The 19,289-nt window shown below is 43.9% G+C and overlaps 1 protein-coding gene, 1 long non-coding RNA gene and 1 gene segment (V, D, J or C); 2 read left to right on the top strand and 1 right to left on the bottom strand.

The window, feature by feature from the left end:
- The window catches only part of LOC140203541 (Ig heavy chain C region-like), an 86,646-nt gene that overhangs the window by 20,262 nt on the left and 47,095 nt on the right, over positions 1 to 19,289 (top strand).
- The window catches only part of LOC140203887 (uncharacterized), a 56,014-nt gene that overhangs the window by 1,658 nt on the left and 35,067 nt on the right, over positions 1 to 19,289 (bottom strand). The gene's annotated exons all lie outside the window — the stretch shown is intronic.
- Positions 1 to 19,289, top strand: part of LOC140203885 (uncharacterized) — a 41,453-nt gene that overhangs the window by 19,604 nt on the left and 2,560 nt on the right. For 2 of the 5 annotated variants that reach the window (XM_072270033.1, XM_072270030.1), the window contains 7 exons: positions 429 to 731; positions 820 to 1,137; positions 6,085 to 6,387; positions 6,476 to 6,793; positions 14,794 to 15,096; positions 15,186 to 15,503; positions 18,618 to 18,760. In XM_072270033.1, the coding sequence (XP_072126134.1) occupies positions 429 to 731; positions 820 to 1,137; positions 6,085 to 6,387; positions 6,476 to 6,793; positions 14,794 to 15,096; positions 15,186 to 15,503; positions 18,618 to 18,760 (2,006 nt within the window). Of the gene's footprint in view, positions 1 to 428; positions 732 to 819; positions 1,138 to 6,084; positions 6,388 to 6,475; positions 6,794 to 8,104; positions 8,426 to 9,077; positions 10,148 to 14,793; positions 15,097 to 15,185; positions 15,504 to 18,617; positions 18,761 to 19,289 lie in introns of those variants that run through there. The other 3 variants (XM_072270031.1, XM_072270034.1, XM_072270032.1) reach the window with 3 other exon arrangements.

The following is a 19,289-nucleotide window of genomic DNA, read 5'->3' as shown; positions in this document are numbered from 1 at the left end:
CAGGAAATACTGGTCTTGTCAGTGACAAACTCAGCCATTGGGGAATGGTGAAATAATAATTTCTCCCAGATGGCTGTTCACATACCCACCCCTCAGTCACTTTAAGTAAACCTTCATTTGAAGAGATCTGGACGAAGAGGACAACAGCCATTCTGTATGAGGTGGTTCACAGTGATTTACAGGGATTCAGTGTCACCTGGCAGCTGGACAGAGGAAGAGAGAAGATGGGGTGAGGACTCTGGGTCCAGTCAGCAACAGAGGTGAAGACATGATCACCAGCAGACTGCCAAGTGATTCAGCCCTGGGTTTTTATGTTATCCTGTTTGCATTAAATGCATCTGTCACGTACTGATGATCTGCCTGGACCTAACACAACCAATGGAAATATCTCCAGTAAGATTCTGAGCATTTCAATTTCTAATCCACAGAATTGTCTGTCTTTATTCAAAATCCCAACATTGAAGAGATGTGGATCCACAAGACCGCTACCGTGAAGTGCACAGTTATCTGTACAGATCCAGAATATATCCACATCTCTTGGCATGTTGGCAGGAAGGAGAAAACTAAAGGAATTGTCGAACAACCACCGCAGATGGACGGAGCTCGATACAGAGTCCTCAGTGAGCTCCAGATCAGTGTGGAGGAGTGGTTCAGTGGGGTGGAGTACGAGTGCTCTGCTCAGGAATCTCCTTCATCTTCCCGAGTGTCAGCACGGACCAATAGTACCAAAGGTGGGTAAAAGACCAGCGATTAAATGGCCAGCATTAGTTACCTGAGTCAAAATGTTTGACATTTCCTTTGTTTTCTTTTCTATTCCAGTCATGATAAGAAGTCCCAAGGTCACTCTGCTGCCTCCAGCTCAGGAAGAGATGAAAAATTGGAAAACGGCCACACTGGAGTGTGTGGTCTCTGGATTCTACCCGGATCAAATAAATGTCATTTGGGAGAAAGGCAGCACCGTGATCACCTCCAACACCAGCGCGACACCAACCGCTCTGGAGCAGGGGTGGACTTTCAGTGCCAGACACTTCCTGACCGTGAGTTTACAGGAGTGGAAGTCAGAATCAGTCTTCAGCTGTACAGTGACTCATCCCCCCTCCAACAGCAGTATCAAGAAGCAAGTGGAGAACGTCCAAGGTAGGGTCCTGGGACTCACCCCATTATTGAAATTGTTTACATTGTGCAATTAATTTAAGGTCAGCACTAAATCACGGTGCAGTTCTGGTTTAGTTATGTGAGTGAACTGATAAAGTTCAAAGTACAAAGTACATTTATTATCAAAGTATGTGCACTATACACAACCTTGAGATTCTCTTCTTGCAGGCAGCCACAAAACAACGAAATACACTAGAATTCAGGGTCAAACATCCAATGTGTGAAAAAAGAGAACAAATTGTGCAAACAATAAAAATATTCAAAAAAACAATCCACAGAACCTGAACCGCAGAGTCCCCTGAAGTAAATCCACAGCCACGTTGCCAGTTCAGCACTGCAACCGGTCCAGGAGTCCGATGGCTGCAGGCCACGGCCGTGGAGCCAGGCTCAGTGCTGAGGTGAGTGCCGATGGCTGCAGGCCGCAGCTGCAGAGTCAGTTCAGTGCTGAGGTGAGTGAAGCCTCATCGAGAAGTTTTAACCCCATCTACTGGGCAGAAAAGTTGTAAGATTAGGTCACCTGCCCATTCTGTCTCAATAATTTTAGTTGTCTCTCCAGTTATAATGAAAATAAGTTAGTGCGCAAAGCTCACGCCCATGCTTTACCATCTGGAGAAAATCTCCACTTTCCCTTTTCACTGTCTCTTCAGTGTCAGTTCCTCAAAAACATATCATTGCAATTTTGTATTTGTTTCACTCTCCAGAGTCTTGTTTCCAGTGTTTCCTGAGAGACTCTTCTGTCGATTGTCCACTCACTGTAATGTAGGTGCCTGGATTATTTTTGAATTGATGCCCAATCCTCAAGTAAATATTGTGATCTTGTGTCCTCAGATCCTCAGCCAGGTTCAGAGAGCATATTCATTTATCATGGCTGACATAACCTCATCCCAATAGGATGCAATACAGAGAATAGAGAGTGGGAATATGTGGGGCTCTCTTTTTTCCAAGCACAGGAAAAGAGGTGAAAATATTTAATGCTGACATTAATGAATTTTCTATTTCCAGGTGGAAACTGTCCCCGCTGTTTTTCAGAGAGTGCGCCAATGTTCTTTTACCAGAGTAATCTCAATGCCACATTCTCAGATGGTTCTACCCGACAGTACCATTGTTCGGCGGGAAAGTGTGAAATAAAGTGATTGGTTCTCTATAAAATTCATCAATGAATTTCCTTACAATCCATTTACAGGGTTCCAGACCTGCCGCTGGAATCCTTTGGAATGGACGTTTGCTAGAGAAGAAAACGCGTGATTTAAACTGTCTCTCCCCTCCAAAATTCAATTTGACTTTCCAATATCCTCATGGCCATCTATTTCAATTTGGCTTCCCAGTCCCATTCTGACATGTCTGTCCATGGCCTCCTCTGCTGACATGGTGAGAAAATGTCCCAGCTGTTTTTCGGAGCCTGTGCCAATGTTCTTTTACCAGAGTAATCTCAATGCAACATTCTCCGATGGTTCTACCCAACAGTATCATTGTTCAGCAGGAAAGTGTGAAATAAGGTGATTGGCTGTGTACAATTCATCAATGAATTCTTTTACAATCCACTTACTGGATTCCAGACCTGTCTCTGGTATCCATTGGGATGGAAGTTTCACAGACAGTGATGAAAATACGTTATTTAAAATGACTACCTCTCCCCTCCACATTTCAATTTGACTTTTCAATATCCTTGTGTCCTGCTATTTCAATTTGACTTCCCATTCCCATTCTGACATGTCTGTCCATTTCCTTCTCTACTGCCAGGGGGAGGCCAAAGTCAGGACCTCATATTCCATCCAGATACCTGCCTACCTGATGGCACGAATACAGATTTCTGCAACTTCCAGTAACCCCCCCCCCCAACTCTTTTATTCTCCCTTTTGTTCTATTCCCCATACTAGATACACCCTCATCCCTACACTTCTCACCTGCCCATCATCTCCATTTGGTTCCCTTCCTCCTGCACTTTCCTCCATGGTCCACTATCCTGTCAGACTCCTTCTGTTTCAGTCATTTATCTCTTCCACTTATCCCTACCAGCTTCTTACTTCATACTGCCTCCCCCGTCCACACACTTTCCCCCTCACCTGGTCTCACCTCTCACCTGACAGAATGTATTCCTCTCTGCTCCACCCACCTTCTTACTCTGGCTTCTGCCCACTTCCTTTCCAGTACCAGTGGAATCTCTCGGCCCAAAATATTGACTGTTTATTTCCATCCACAGATGCTGCCTGACTTACCGAGTTCCTCCAGCATTTTGTGTGTGTTGTTCAAGATTTCCAGCATCTGTAGAATCTCTTGTGTTTCTGGTTGTCCATACACTCATTCATTTGTATACATTGTTGCTTCAGTGTGACTCAGATCCCAATTCCAGTTTCCTTGGCCAGATTCCCTCCTGTCTGACTCCAGTCAGCAAGAACTGGAACCTGTTTTTCACCCGATGGCTGTGAGGCACGAGGTGATGAAGGTGAACAGGGCTGAAATTCCAAATTTGCTCAGTCAAAGGACCATGACCCTTTGAAAATGTTGTGCACAAGATAAATTGGTGAGACAAGACACTGGGGTCCAACCAGCCTCCTGTCCAATCTGGCATGCTCTGTGTGTAAATCCTGGACCAGACAAATTGCTGAAGTTACATTGATCCACGTGCCAGGCACCGAATTCAGTCCAAGAGGAAAACTCAGTGATCCCAAGGAATGTCAGAAAGGAGAATGTTTTGTTAGAACTACCCAAGCATTGATAGAATTATATGCTTCTTGTGGAATAATGCCAGCATTCAGCAATAAGGGGAGCGATCCTGACTCTGTCAGGTTTTATGTGGGGATCACATTTCCCAGGGACTGCTGAACCTCAAGACTGTGCTGATATCGGACACAACTGAGAAAACTGCAGAAAACACGCTTAACAACATCACAGTGCTGATTAAACTGAGGTTCATAATTCAGTGACCCTTCAGTGTACACCTAGGTTTGCATATTTATGATATTACACGACAACAATGATCATCTAGACTACACCCACAGATTTTCTGTTTTAAAAGAAAATCGCTCATAATCTTTCTGAAATGAGGAATGTTGAGAAATACATATCATACTTTGTCAGATGATCCGTCCCAGTCAGACTGGAACCGTGTGTGTTACATCTGCTCTTTCTTCAGACAAAGACACTGACTCACAGTCTCATTGAAGGTCTCAACTGTGACACAAACACAATCAGCCTCCACACTAAATGTCAAAGAGCAAAAACACCCCACCTGCCTGAAGGTGACCGAGTGTGTAAATGGTGTACACAAGGTGCAGAGAGCTGCAATGTAAGTCAACAGACAATAGTGATGTTACAAATATCATCTCTTGTAATAATGATCAGGGAGGCACAGAGAGAATTGGATTTACCGACAAATACCTTTATTGTCTCAATGCAAGAACATGTGAACTTACACAACCAATACCTGTGTGCACACCTGCTGAGTTTCCCTGACCTTCCATGAACAGTCAAATATTAAAAAGATTATACCAGTCAAAAAGGAGATTTTACTGCTAGCCACGTGTTCCTTGGTGCCCCATTTTGAATCTCCACATCCGTGAGGCACCTCATATCCACGAAAGTGAATCTCCTACAGAGCCACTGCTGCCAGCACACTTGAAGCACCTGCTTTTAAGTTCATTCCTTACTAATTCAAATGTTACATTCCAGTGATATTGGCTATAGTCACCTGATTGACCTCTAACACCTTCTTATTGGCTCTGATCGAGGAATGACATCTAGTAATCTATGGCTCTTTGTTCTCAATCGGCAATCAGCTTGATCACACAAGGCAGAGACAGACCCCAACAGTCACAGACCTGCATGTTATATCCAACCAAAGAACATCTCGCATGTGTCTTCTTATTTGGAAATGATCCCTGGTCCAAATTCACTGATCTATAGATGGTAGTTCTTTCTGGCCAACAGTGCATTGGGAGACGACCTCAACAACTTCACTTGAGTGTAATCACACAAGAGTGACAGTAACCTGAACAAAGGGCTATTTATTTAATTTACCATTTCCTATCAATCACTGATTGCTCTTGAACAGTGGGACTTGCTGGCTCATTCCTGATGGTGATTCAGGTTCAGCTGTATTGCTGCAGGTCTGGAATCACATAGCAGCCAGCCCAGATGAGATTTCTTTTCAGAAGTTACCACAGCAAATAACACTACAAATTCTTCCAGAGTCTTCATTTTACTCCAGAAGGCATTTCTGAATTGAATTTAAACTCCCATCCACCGGGTTGGGATTTGAACCCATGTTGCCAGTTCATCAGTCCCTAACTTATGGATACATTCTGACCATGGCTGCTCATTTCAAGAGAGACAGAGGCTTCAGTGTTTGTCAGCAAGAATGCTAAAACCACAGGCACCAGCAGGAGTAGTGCAGGTGTATGAGTGAGCAGAGTTGAAAGAATACAATGCTGTCTGAAGTTTGTATGAGCTGTGAAGGTTGCAGAGATGAGGAGAGGTGCAGTCACAGTGAGACTGGAATGTCGGGATGTGAAGTTATTAAACTGAGTGAATCCCAGGCTCAGCCCAGATGGAGAAAGGGATTCTCATTGATTCACAGTGTTCATTGTTACTAATCAATGGCACTGAGTCTCCAAGCAAAGAATATACTGAGCTGTGTCTCTGCTGAGAAATCTGCATGCTTCTCTGTCTCACAGAGCTCCATCTCACAGTGAACCGATTGGTACAGTTATTAGAAAGGGATTCGAAACCTCGTTAGCATATCCTTTGTTCTGAATTTCTTTTCTCAATCAAACTTATAGGAATATGAGACACGTGACTCAGCCCCGGGTGTTTCTGTTATTCTGTTTGCATTAAATGCAGCTGTCAAGTACTGATGATCTGCCTGGACCTAACACAACCAATGGAAATATCTCCAGTACGATTCTGAGCATTTCCATTTCTAACCCACAGAACTGTCTGTATTTATTCAAAATCCCGACATTGAAGAGATGTGGATCGACGAGACTGCTACCCTGAAGTGCACAGTTATCTGTACAGATCCCGAAGATATCCACATCTCTTGGCACGTGGGCGGGAAGGAGAAAACTAAAGGAATTCACACCCACCCAGTGGAGATGGACGGGTCCCGATACAGAGTGCTCAGTGAATTCCAGATCAGTGTGGAGGAGTGGTTCAGTGGGGTGGAGTATGAGTGCTCCGCTCAGGAATCTCCTTCATCTTCCCCAGTGTCAGCACGCACCAATAGTACTAAAGGTGGGCAAGAGACCAGCGATTAAATGGCCAGCATTAGTTACCTGAGTCAAAATGTTTCACATTTCCTTTGTTTACTTGTCTATTCCAGTTGAGATAAAAAGTCCCAAAGTCAGACTGCTGCCTCCACCTCAGGAAGAGACAAAGAATTGGAAAACAGCCACACTGGAGTGTGTGGTCTCTGGATTCTACCCGGATGAAATAACTGTCACTTGGGAGAAAGACAGCACCGTGATCACCTCCAACACCAGCGCGACACCGACCGCTCTGGAGCAGGGGTGGACTTTCAGTGCCAGACACTTCCTGACCGTGAGTTTACAGGAGTGGAAGACAGAATCAGTCTTCAGCTGTACAGTCATTCATCCCCCCTCCAACAGCAGTATCAAGAAGCAAGTGAAAAGTGTCCAAGGTAGGTTCCTGGGACCCACCCCATTATTGAAATTGTTTACATTGTGCTATTAATTCAAGGTCAGCACTGAATCGTGGTGCAGCCCTGGTTTAGTTATGTCAGTGAACTGATAAAGTTCAAAGTACAGAGTACATTTATTATCAAAGTCTGTGCACCATATACAACCTTGAGATTCTCCTCTTGCAGGCAGCCACAAAACAAAGAAACACAATAGAATACAGAGTCAAACATCCAATGTGTGAAAAGGAAAGAACAAATTGTGTAAACGATAAAAAAAATTCAAACAAATCCACAGCCACGTTGCCAGTTCAGCACTACAACTGGTCCAGGAGACCGATGGCTGCAGGCCACGGCCATGGAGCCAGGCTCGGTGCTGAGGTGAGTGCCGATGGCTGCAGGCCGCAGCTGCAGAGTCAGTTCAGCGCCGAGGCGAGTGAAGCCACATAGAGTAGTGAGCAGGATACCGGAACTTCCATTGCCTGAGCCTCAACGTCTTCATCTTTTTAATCTTGCTTCCCACTTAAATCGGACAATTATTGGTTGTTTTCTGCTCTCAACCAACATCGTTCAGAACTTCACCACAGAAATAATTGTATTAAGAAAATGTTTTAATAACTTGAGGGGAATCCAGATCATTTCATTGCGCAGGTACTCTAGAGATCCCTGATACTTGTCTTCAAAATGTTCTCTCCCTCTGCCTTTGAACATAATCCCAGCCTCTGACTCGTGCCTTTGCTGTGACTGAATTTCCAGCAGAGCAGCTCTCCCTCTGCTCCTGTGTGGGAATTGTTAGCCTGGACAATGTGTAGAAGCCTCTGGAGGGCGGCTTAAATACACAACATTCTGACAATGCAGCAGCAAATTTTTAGTACACCTAATAGAGAAAAAGAGTGCTTTTCAATATTTGTGACTGAAACTAAATATTTCTCATACTTAAATTTTGAAATATGAAGTGTATTTTCTGCAATATTTTTATGGAAAACTTTGCTCTGTTTCCTGTTCCACAGACACTCTCTGAAATACTGCGTATTTTCTGTATTTGTTTTAATAAGTTGCTGGTAACAGTTTAAGTGACCATGGAAGTACAAAAACGATCTAAGGGTCGATCTTGTTCATTCACGTTCCCTCAGGGTGTTTACCCTGTCTGCTCAATAAGGGAGATTCCTTTCTTCACCAATGTAGATTGGTCTCATCTCATCTTGATGGGACTGGCAAATCATTGACCAGAGATGAACAGGAAATGCTGGTCTTGTCGGTGACAAACTCATCCATTGGGGAATGGTGAAATAATAATTGTGATGTTTCTCCCAGATGACTGTTCAGATACCCGCCCCTCAGTCACTTTAAGTAAACCTCCCTTCGAAGAGATCTGGACGAAGAGGACAGCGACCATTGTGTGTGAGGTGGTTCACAGTGATTTACAGGGATTCAGTGTAACCTGGCAAGTGGACGGAAGGAAGAGGGAAGATGGGGTGAGGACTCTGGGTCCAGACAGCAACGGAGGTGAAGACGTGATCACCAGCAGACTGACAGTCCCTGCTGCAGAGTGGAACAGTGGGGCTGAGTACTCGTGTGTGATAGAGGACAAGGGTTTGCCAACACCGGTGAAGAAATCAATCAGGAAGGACACAGGTACGTGTGGACAGACTTCAGTGTGAGTCTGATAGCAATTTGACAGATTTATCATAATCCAGCACTGTGATAGACTATAGAAAATGAGAACAGGAGCAGGCCATTGGGTCTCTCGATCTGCTCAACCATTCAATCTGGTCTCGGCTGATCATCGAAATTCAATCCTTGTTCCTGTTATCCCCAGATATCCTTTGACACTTTCACCTGAAGAAGTATATACAACCCATTCTTGAATATGTTAGATGATAATTCTTCAAGTGTTTTCTGTGGGAGACAGTTCCACAGGTTCTCACTCCCTCTCACACGTACACAGCTTAGACTGCCACCCCTGCTCCAGGTGAGATGGAACAAACAGCACAGGATGATGCAAGTCCAGGGGCTGAGTTCCACTTTCTGTTGAGTTGCTGTGTTCAGTGACTCCCACTGATTAAACTGAATAGACCAGCCTCACTGGGAGTTGTAAAATGCAGCAGGTCCAAGATTTCCACTCCACAACTCCCAACAATGAGCAGAAAGGGAAAAGCCTTTAGTTTCAGATCAAGTGAAGCCTCTCAGATTTAGAAATTGTTCATATTGGTACAAGACCACAATGTGCCGGGTAAGTAGGGAATTATTGGAAGATTCATTCTAAATGAGATTCTCTCTGTTCCAGGTGGTGTTGTGACTCGTCCTCAGGTCTACCTCCTCCCTCCTTCATCGGATGAGGTAGACATCGATCAGACTGTGACCTTGATGTGTCTGGTCACCAAGTTCTCTCCCGCAGAGATCTATGTGGCCTGGATGGCCAATGACACCCTTCTGAAGACGGGGTTTGTGAACCAGCCAGTGGCCAAGGACCCCAGAAAAGGCTGGAACACAATGACCAGTCAGCTGAAGGTTTCTCCTGAGGAGTGGAATAGCGGCACCACTTTCTCCTGTGTGGTGGGTCATGAGTCGCTCCCAACCAACCTGTTCCGAAGCATCAATAAATCTCACAGCAAACCCACCCTGGTCAATGTCTCACTTGTTCTGACTGATAGTTTTAAATCTTGTGTGTAATACTGTGTGATTCAATCCATGAAACCCTAGTTTTGTTAGTCTTATGATTGTTAATTATCAGAGAGGATTATTTAACTGATTAAAACATGATAAAAGCCTAGGCCTTTTAAAATAATTAAAAATGAAAATAAGGTCAAGAACCAAATTAAACAACAAACATGATTCAGCACAAATCTCTGAGTTTGTGTGTACATTCTCAAACCTTCCTGTGCCACATTTGAATGGATTTCAACCCTGTGTGGGACTGCACAATGTATTAAATCTTTGTATGTGTCAATGTACCGATCCAAGTTCAATAAATATGACATGAATATGTCTTCGTTGTGACGTTTGGTGACGGGAAATAAGGAACTTTCAACATGAAGCGTGGCATATGACGCACACTCAGGGAGAAATAGTAATCTTTGTATCTCTGGTATCTGAACCCTTCCCACTTCGGGTGTTCCAATGATCAGCTGTCAACTAATAGTCAGAGAAATTAGAACCTACGGCTATCTGACAAGGAGTTGAGAGTTGAAATCACTGACCAGACAATATCTTTGTGTCAAAGATGTCGGATCACTGTTTGAGGGCTCCTTGTCCCCACTAACACTGCTGCTCCTCATCTGGTGCCTGTGTGTCGCTAACTAAACAAAACATATCATTGTTGGGAACTGTTCTGTTGCAATGGCGCAGTTAAACATCTGTTTGTCAGGGCAGACTGTTTGCATCTGTACAGAAGGGGACTAATATCCTCACGGACAGGTTTGCTAATGCTGCATGGCGGGGGTGGGGGCCGGTTAAACTAGAGTTACAGGGGATGAGAACCAGAGTGTCAGGACAGATAGTGGAGAGGTTGTGGAATCAGATGGTAGGAATTAAAAAGTTGCGCATGGTGTGAGTAATGTTTTGAGCTGCGTATATTTCAATGCAAGAAGTATTTTAGGAAAGCCAAATGAGCTCATGTCATGGATCAACGCATGGAATTATGATATTGTAGTCATTAGTGAGACTTGGTTGCAGGAGAGGCAGGACTGGCATCTCAATGTTTCAGGGTTCCATTGTTTTAGACACGTCAGTGCAGGAGGGATTAAAGAGGGGAGGGATGGTGTAACCAGTCAGAGAAATTGTCACGGCAGTGTTCAGTCAGGAGAGACTGGAAAACTCCCCTAGTGAGGCTTTATTGGTGGAAATGAGGAATAAGAAAGGTATGACCACATTAATGGGGCTATATTATAGACCACCCAACAGTCTGCAGGATTCAGAGGTATAAATTTGTCGGGAGATCACAGACTTTTGCAAGAAACATAAGGTGGTGATAGTAGGTGATTTCAACTTTCCACATATTGACTTGGACATCCAGACTACAAAAGGGATGGAGTCTATCAAACGTATTCAAGAAAGTTTCATTAATCAGTACATAGAAATTCCAACAGAGTATGTGCAATACTTGATTTCTTATTCAGGAATGAGACAGGGCAGGTGACAGAAAATTGTATACAGGAACACTTTGCATCTACTGATCATAATGCCATTAGTTCCAAAATAAATAGGGAAAAAGATAGATCTGGTTCCCAGGTTCAGATTCTAAATTGGAGAAAGGCCAATTTTGATGGTATCAGAAAGGATCTGGTAAGCATGAATTGGGACAGGCTGTTTTCTGGCAAAGGTGTACTTGGTAAGTGAGAAGCCTTCAAAAGTGAAATTTTGAGAGCACATTGCTTGTATGTGCCTGTCAGAATAAAAAGCAATGATGACAGATTTAGGGAGTCTTGGTCTTCAAGAGATAGTGAAGCCCTGATTAAGAAGAAGAAGGAAGTGCACAGCAGGTATAGGCAGGTATGAACAAATGAGGTACTTATGGAGTGTAAAAAATGCAAGAAAATACCTAAAAAGAAATAAGAAGGGCTAAAAGAATGGACGAGGTTGCCCGAGCAGACAAAATGAAGGAGAATCCTAAGGGATTCTACAGATACGTTAAGAGCATAATGGTTATGTAAGGGGGTTTCGATTTTTATGTTACTGCGGAGGCTAATTAAAATGGCGTTTTTGTTATGTTAATCTGGGGAATGCGGCTTTGTTGTGCTTTAACGCTGAGAAGGTTTGCGCTAGCAGCTTATTGTGGTTTAGAGGGTGATAAGAGGGTGCTATTAACCAATTGGGATAGTTGTTATGGTTTTGGTGTATTTGAGGATACTGTGTGCGAGGAGGTTTGGGGGCAGAAGGCCGGAGAGCGAGACAGAGGATGGACCAGGTGCTGTGAGTCCGCTAACGGGGTCGGACCCCGAGCGGGACGTTCGGCGAGGAGACGGAGACGGACTCGTGTGGAGCGTCTGGTCCACCACCGTTGTTGGTCCCAGGCGGCCGGTCGAGGTGGTCCGAGGGGTCACAGGGTGAAGAAGAAGGTCCTTGAGCTCCAACGGTTTTTGTGCACGAAAAGATTGAACTTTGATTAGTGTGGCGCCTTTTATTTTCCTTTTATATTTTATTCTCTTTTAATTATATAGTTCCAGTAATATCTATAAACTGTAAATCATTTAATTGCATCTGGTGTAATGTCTGTTATTTGGGCGGGGTGGGGTACCTCACACAGCATCCACACAAACGAATTACCCAGTTTGGCGGGGCCGAGGCTGTTTCCCTAGACGACAGCGAGCTGAGCGACCCTGAGGGTGGCCAGGGGGGCTGCAGTTGCAAAGGACAAAATTGGTTCCTTCGAAGATCAGAATGGTAATCTATGCATGGAGACAAAAGGGATGGGGAAATCTTAAATGGATTTCTTTGCATCTGCATTTACTTGGGAGATGGATGTTATGTTTAAGTTGTACAAGACATTGGTGAGGCATAATTTGGAGTATTATGTGCAGTTTTGGTCATTTACCTACTGGAAAGATGTAAATAAGGTTGAAAGAGTACAGAGAAAGTTTAAAAGTATGCTACCAGGACTGGAGAACTTGAGTTATAAGGAAAGATTGCATAGGTAAAGACTTTATTCCTTGGAGCATAGAAGATTGGGGGGAAGATTTGATAGCGATATACAAAATTATCAGGGGTATAGACAGGATAAATGCAAGTAGGCTTTTTCCGCTGAGGTTGGCTGAGTCCACAACTAGAGATCATGCGTTAAGGATGAAAGATGAAATGTTTAAAAGGAACATGAGGGGAAACTTCTTCACAGAGGTTTGTGAGAGTGTGGAATGAGCTGCCAGAGCAAGTGGTGCATGCAAGCTCAATTTCAACTTTTAAGAGAAGTTTGGATAGGTACATGGATGGGAGGGATATGGAGGGCTATGGTCCAGGTGCAAGTCAATGGGACCTGGCAGTTTAAATGGCTTGGCAGTGACTAGATGTGCCTGCTTTCTATGACTCAATGACTGTCTGACAGTGACCAAGACCAGACAGACTGTGTCTACATTACTTGGAGTTATTGACAGTCTGGAGAATATTTTCAGTTGACATGGCCTGCCCATATCCATCAAATCAGGCAATGGACCTCAATTCAGATCTGAACATTACAGGGAAAACGACTGAGAACAATGCCCAAAGTGGGCTCAGGCAAATGGTGAAGTGGAATACCAAAATGCATCACTGATGGAAAGGATGAGGACTGCTTGAGCAGAAGGACTTGATTGGAAACGTGAACTGAGAAAGTATGTGACTGTGTACAGATGTGTGGAACATGCTACCACAGGGAAAAGTCCTGCTGAACTTCTCTACAACCACAAAATGAGGGGGAAGTTACCAGACATCAAGGAGGTACACACAACAGAACTGGAAGTACGGGATCAGGATGCAGAACGAAAAGGAAATTGCAAGCTGTTTGCAGACGGCCACAGGGAGCTGAAAAGTCTACTGTGAAAGTTGGAGACACTGCGCTTATCCAGCAAGAAAAAATGGACAAGTTCGCCACACCTTTCAACACAACACACAGGGTGGTAAGGAAAACAAGAAATCAAGTGATAGTTGAATCTCCAACTGGAGTGCAGTATGCAAGGAACACCACACATGGAAAAAGTTCAACACAAGAAGGACTTTTGGCAAACAGGAGGAAATTCAAGGATTTCACAATGAGATACTGGGACAGAAGAACAATATGATGGACAGTTATGGATAAGATCAGCTTCACTGTGAGCAAAAGCCATTACCAGACATTGAAAGCAAAGAGAAACTCAAAGAGAGACCTCAAAGGGTTAGGAAACAACCTCTGGAGTTTCACATTATTGTATTGAAGTAGAGCTTAAGTTGTGGGTTTGAAACAATGTAGACTGTTGTAAGTTGAAAATGAAGTTTTCAGTTCCAGAGTTATTAAGTTGAAACAGAAAATGTGTTGGTTATAGTCATGCATTTCAGAGAGTACCGTTGAATTGAAATAATTAAATCTGTGAGTTGAATGTGTTCTGAAACACTGCAGTTCATTTCTCAGGAAAGCAGCAATGTCATGTATTGAAATGGTAAGGTCAGTTAATGTAGTTTTGACACTTGTCAAGTTCAGTGATGTCATCACTCTGGGACAGAACATCACATGATTGAGGGAACATGGAAGCGAGAATGAGAAATAAAGACACACTCAGAGCATAAAGCATCGAGTCGTGATATATGCACTGTCTAATTAATACTAAGATAGGTTGCAAATAAACCACACCGCCTTCTTGGGGCATCGCCTGTTGAAGGTGTCATCAACCCTAGGGTGGTTGGTGCCCATGATGGAGCTGGCTGAGTTTACAACCTCCTGCAGCTTTTTCCGATTGTGAAACAGTTAGAATATTCTCCACGGTACACCTGTAGAGATCTGAGAGAGTCTTTACCGACATACCAACGTACTCAAACTCCAAATGAAATGCAGCCACTGTCATGCCTTCTTTGTTATTGCATCAATATGTTGACTCAGGATAGATCTTCAGAGATATTAACACCCAGGAACTGGAAACTGCTCAGCCTTTCCACTGCTGATCCCTCAATGAAGACTGGTGTGTCTTCCCACAAATTTCCTTCCTGAGACAGGAAATGTTGTCTTTGGTCAGAAACTGAATTTCTCATTCCAATTCACAGCTCTGATAGCACATTTTATTGGCATTCCAGCAGCTAAATGTCACGTAGCTAGGCAACTGTCCCACAGTTCATGCTGTGACCCGAAAGGGTCCCAAGGAAATAAGCTCCTTGATGTTTAATTTTGTTTTCTCAGTCAAAGGTTGGAAGCAGAGATGAGCAACCCACTCTGTAAGCAAACCTGATTTCATTCCGTTGTACAATTATGTACAAATTGAGCTTTGGGATAAATCTGAGCTGAAGTTGTCAAGCCAGCTAACAGCAGATATTGTCCAGTTTGTAAATTTTCTATTTCTAATCTACAGAGTTGTCTGTCTTTATCCAAAATCCCTCCATTGAAGAGATGTGGATCAACCAGACCGCTACTCTGGTGTGTATGATTGTGGGTGCTGATCTGAGCCAGGTCCAAATCCACTGGCAGGTGAACGAGAGGGAGAAAGTCAAAGCAAATGCGACCAAAAAAGCAAGAGAGGAAGGAACCCAAGACACAGTGATCAGCCAACTCCAGACCAGTGTGGAGGAGTGGACCAGTGGGGTGGAGTACACTTGCTCTGCCCAACAACCTTCTGCAACCTCACCAGTATCAGCACGGACAAAAAGTACCAAAGGTGGGCAAGATGTCAGTGATTAAAATGGACAACGTTGGTTACCTCAGTAAAAATGTGTGATATTTCCATTGTTTGCCTATCTGTTCCAGTGGAGATAACAAGTCCCAAAGTCAGACTGCTGCCACCGCCAGAGGGAGAGACCAAGAGTGGGAACACGGTCACCCTCGAATGTGTTGCTTCTGGATTCTACCCGGACCAAATAACCATCACCTGGGAGAAAGGGGACTCTCTGATCTCTTCCAACACCAGTGTGAGACCAACTGCCCTGGAACAGGCAGGGACTTTCATTGCCAGCTACGTCCTGACTGTGAGCACAGAGGAGTGGAAGGAAGGCTCAGTTTTCAGATGCACAGTGTCTCATCCCCCCTCCAACACCAGTGTCAGGCAGGATGTGAAAAACATTCAAGGTATGATTCTGAGATTCACTCCACTGTTGACATCCTCTGCCACAGTCACAACCCAGGGACAACCCAGGTCAATAGGTAACGGCAAGTCTGGCATTGTTGTAGTTGTGTGAGTGGATTAATAATGCAGAGGCAGAGAGTGGGAAAGAAGCAGAGTTCATCCGATGCTTTCAAAACTTAACTCTCTTCTAAACTACCAACACAAGGTCTGTCTGTCCATCAGTAAATACCCATCTGGGCCCCTCTTTCGCATCTCAGACAGATGTGCAAGAGTGCAGCACTCCCTCAGTACTAGCACCAGGATCATTGACCTACAGTCTGTTCCCAAGCCTCAGGACAATGGCGTGAACACATAACTGGAGGTGACTGTGCCGGATTCTAGTTTTAGATTACAAACTATTTCTCTGATGTTCTTTGGTGAAGGACACTGGCCTTCCTACCCTGTTTACCCATATCCATCAGTCCCACATCAAACTCTTCATTGCTCTGTGACGGACCTGCTGGAGCAGAGTAAGGAATGCCGACCTTGTCAGTGAGGGAATGATGAAATAATGACTGCAGGGTCAATGTTTACACACCAACGTCTCAGAGACATGAAGCAAGTCTATCTGTCAGCAGAACTGGAGGAACTGAGTTCCACTGGAGCAGGCATTGTGGAATGTAACTGGACACCAGACAGTTGTTGAGTTCCAGTAAACCAGAGAGATGCACAGTACTCAGCCAGGCACAGAACTAGTGCTGAAGCAATGGTACAGAGTACACGTGTGATGCTCTCTCAATGTTATCCCTTTCTCTGTTCACAAGTGTTTTCTAACCCACTGAACACTTTCCACAATTTATCTTTCATTTCCAAAAGTAAAAAGCCTTCATATTTTAGATGCGGTGAGATCGTTAGTGGTATAAACATTGGCTTGGATGGAGTAAGAGCAGAATACTCCAGGTAAACAACAAATGATTAAAAAATCCATTCCCAATAGGAACCCTCTAAAGTTACCCTTCCCCACCAGATGAGATGGAAAGAAGTTGGGTCACTGGGTTCTCTGCAGCAGAGATTCCCATGGACAGAGTGGCCAACAACACCAATTGCAAACCTTCAATTGATGGTTGATCCTACAACAGTGTGGTTTACCTCACTGAAACAAGCAAGATTACCTGCAAGTCCTTCTCATTAGCTCAAAATGGAAATATATATTTCATGATTAAATGCATCAAAATAAATTACTAACATTTCTGAGATCCTGCAGCTCTTGTTAAAACTTCCTTGTGTCAGGTCTGATGGTGTTGGAAACTTGTGTAGACTACTTGACAGGTTGAATGTCAGCCTGTGTTTGTGTAATCAAAGTTCAATAAAGAAGGTATGGAAAGCATTCGGCTGCCAGTGTTCCGTGCCGGTATGTTTTGGGATACAATTGTGTGACTTAAACCTGAGGGGCTGGAAGTGTTGCCTGGTTGGTTCTGTGCTTCATTGTATAGACAGACAGACAGACATTCAAGTAGATTTTGGTCAATGTGTACTATAGTTTCCACTGTGGAAATGATAGAACATTCCGGATTGGTCCACAGTTTCTAAGGTTAATTGACAGGGAAAGGTATTTCATCAACTTTGTGAAGACAATTGGTGAACTCATTCAGAAAGTGGAGAGTTACAGAAAGAAGGGACAATATGTAGACAGTGATGACCTGTGACCTGCAGCAATGTGTTCAGTGCTGACACTATTCACTAGATCAAAGATTCAAAGGTTCTTTTATTATCAATATACTATATCCATATACGACTCTGAAATTTGATTCTCCAGGTAGCCACGAAAACAAAGAAAGTATATGAAAATCGTTCACAGAGAAACAGCAAACCCACCCCCCATATAAATAAGAACAACACCCGATCATCAAACCCCCCCCAAAAACACCCTCCCCCACACAAAATGGAACAGAAACAGCAAACCCCAAAAGGCAACCCCTCGTCCACACAAAAAACTAACAGAACACCAACCCCCAAACACCCTCCCCTCACACAACAAAACCGAAAAGGAACGGGCGAAAAAAAAAACACAGAATATAAAACGATAAGTCTGAAAATGTCCACAGTCCATAAACACAACAGCCCAATCCATAAACACAGATCCACAATACCATCTCTGATATCACCGACATCCATTGAAAGAGAGGAGAGGAACACCACACGAGGCAGAGAGGCCGACCCGCCTGTCACAGCGAGACACACAGCAATAGGCCGCTCACAGAATCCATCTCCAGCAGCGATCAAAAGACAGGCAGTCGGCGCTGATATTGGGCAGATACCCACGTGACAACTTTGCCACTCACACAAGGCTGACAAATCTATCAGCAATCTGTAGTGTTTTAACTGCAGAGATAATAATCGATGAAATGAATAGGCAAGAACCAATTCAAGGTTTTGGGACCACATCCAGGAAAGGACAAACTGTCTTGAAGAGAGTGATGAACAAACATGCACTCCCCAGTGCAAATTACAAGTTGGGATAATGTTAAATGAGAGTGTAGCATCTGTAATGAAGAACACTAATGGAAGATCTGGTCAATATTTTCGGCGGAGTGAACATAGTCGATGAGGAAAAACTAGTTCATTGAGTTCTGTCTAGGGGCTCCCAAGTTACAAATGACATGCTGTAAGGAAACAAGTTAAGTCGAGTTTATTGTCATGTGCACAAGTACCTTGAGGGGCAGGTAAAATCAGAAACTTGCTTGCAGCATCACAGGCATGTAGCTTCAGACAACGCGCTACATCCTAATTTTACATAAATCATGCAAGACAAGGAAGAGAAAAAAACAGTGCCGGAAATGCAAAGAAAAACAGACATTCAACTTGAAGAGGTTCATGGAAGTTCAGTACAGTCTTCCACAGTGTCAGGTCTGAAGGTCATTTTAAACATGAGATTTAGTGGCTTGGATAATCACTGGGATTAATGGATCTGGGCAAAAGTCAGGTCAATGCAGTTGGTCAAAGATCAACTACAATGTCATTGAATGGTGGAACTGACTCAGGCCTCCTGTTTTCCTGTCTTCCTGTTGTCTTCATGTGATTAAGATGTTGTTGATCTTCAGGAAACATCAACTATCTCACTTTCTCAATTCTTTCAGAAACCTGCACAGACTTGACAGGAGAGGAGGGGAAGGAAGAACAGGGACACGTGGATGGAAATGACAATGTGCTTACAGTTGCTGCCTTTGCCGTTCTGTTTATCATCAGTTTCCTCTACAGCACCTTCGTCACCGTTGTCAAGGTAACTAATTGACTAACAGAGGCCTCCCATGAAACACAAACTTTCAGCTTCCTTATCTCACATTGCATTCTCTGACACTGCAATCCCAACGACAGCACAGTCAACAGACAACGCAGTCTGAGGCCTTCACAACCCCTGGGACTTTACACCTTTCCTCTTTACTCCGAGCCTCTGGGCCTTGATAAGCAGAAGGTGGCAGAATGTGAAAGGGTATTTAGAGCAACAATTGTGAACTTAAACAAGGAAATCAAGCAAGAGTTGTATTGAGAGAACAGCAGGGTAAGGGTCAGAAGAGGATGATTTGGCAGATGAATGTGTGGCTGAGGAACTGGTGTAGGGGGCAGGGGGCAGATTTCTGAATCACTGTGATCACCTCTGGGGAAGGTGTGACCTGTATAAAAGGGACAGATAACACCTGAACCTTAGGGGGACAAATATCAAGTGGGCAGGTTTGCTAGAGCCGTTCGAGTGCATTTAAACTAATTTGACGGGGGATAGGAAATGGAGTGATAGGGCAGAGGATCTAGTC

The sequence above is a fragment of the Mobula birostris genome, chromosome 10, assembly GCF_030028105.1.
Source record: "Mobula birostris isolate sMobBir1 chromosome 10, sMobBir1.hap1, whole genome shotgun sequence".
Classification (NCBI taxonomy): Eukaryota; Metazoa; Chordata; class Chondrichthyes; order Myliobatiformes; family Myliobatidae; genus Mobula; species Mobula birostris.
The sequence above is the reverse complement of the archived record's forward strand: the minus strand, read 5'-3'. Positions and strand labels throughout refer to the sequence as shown.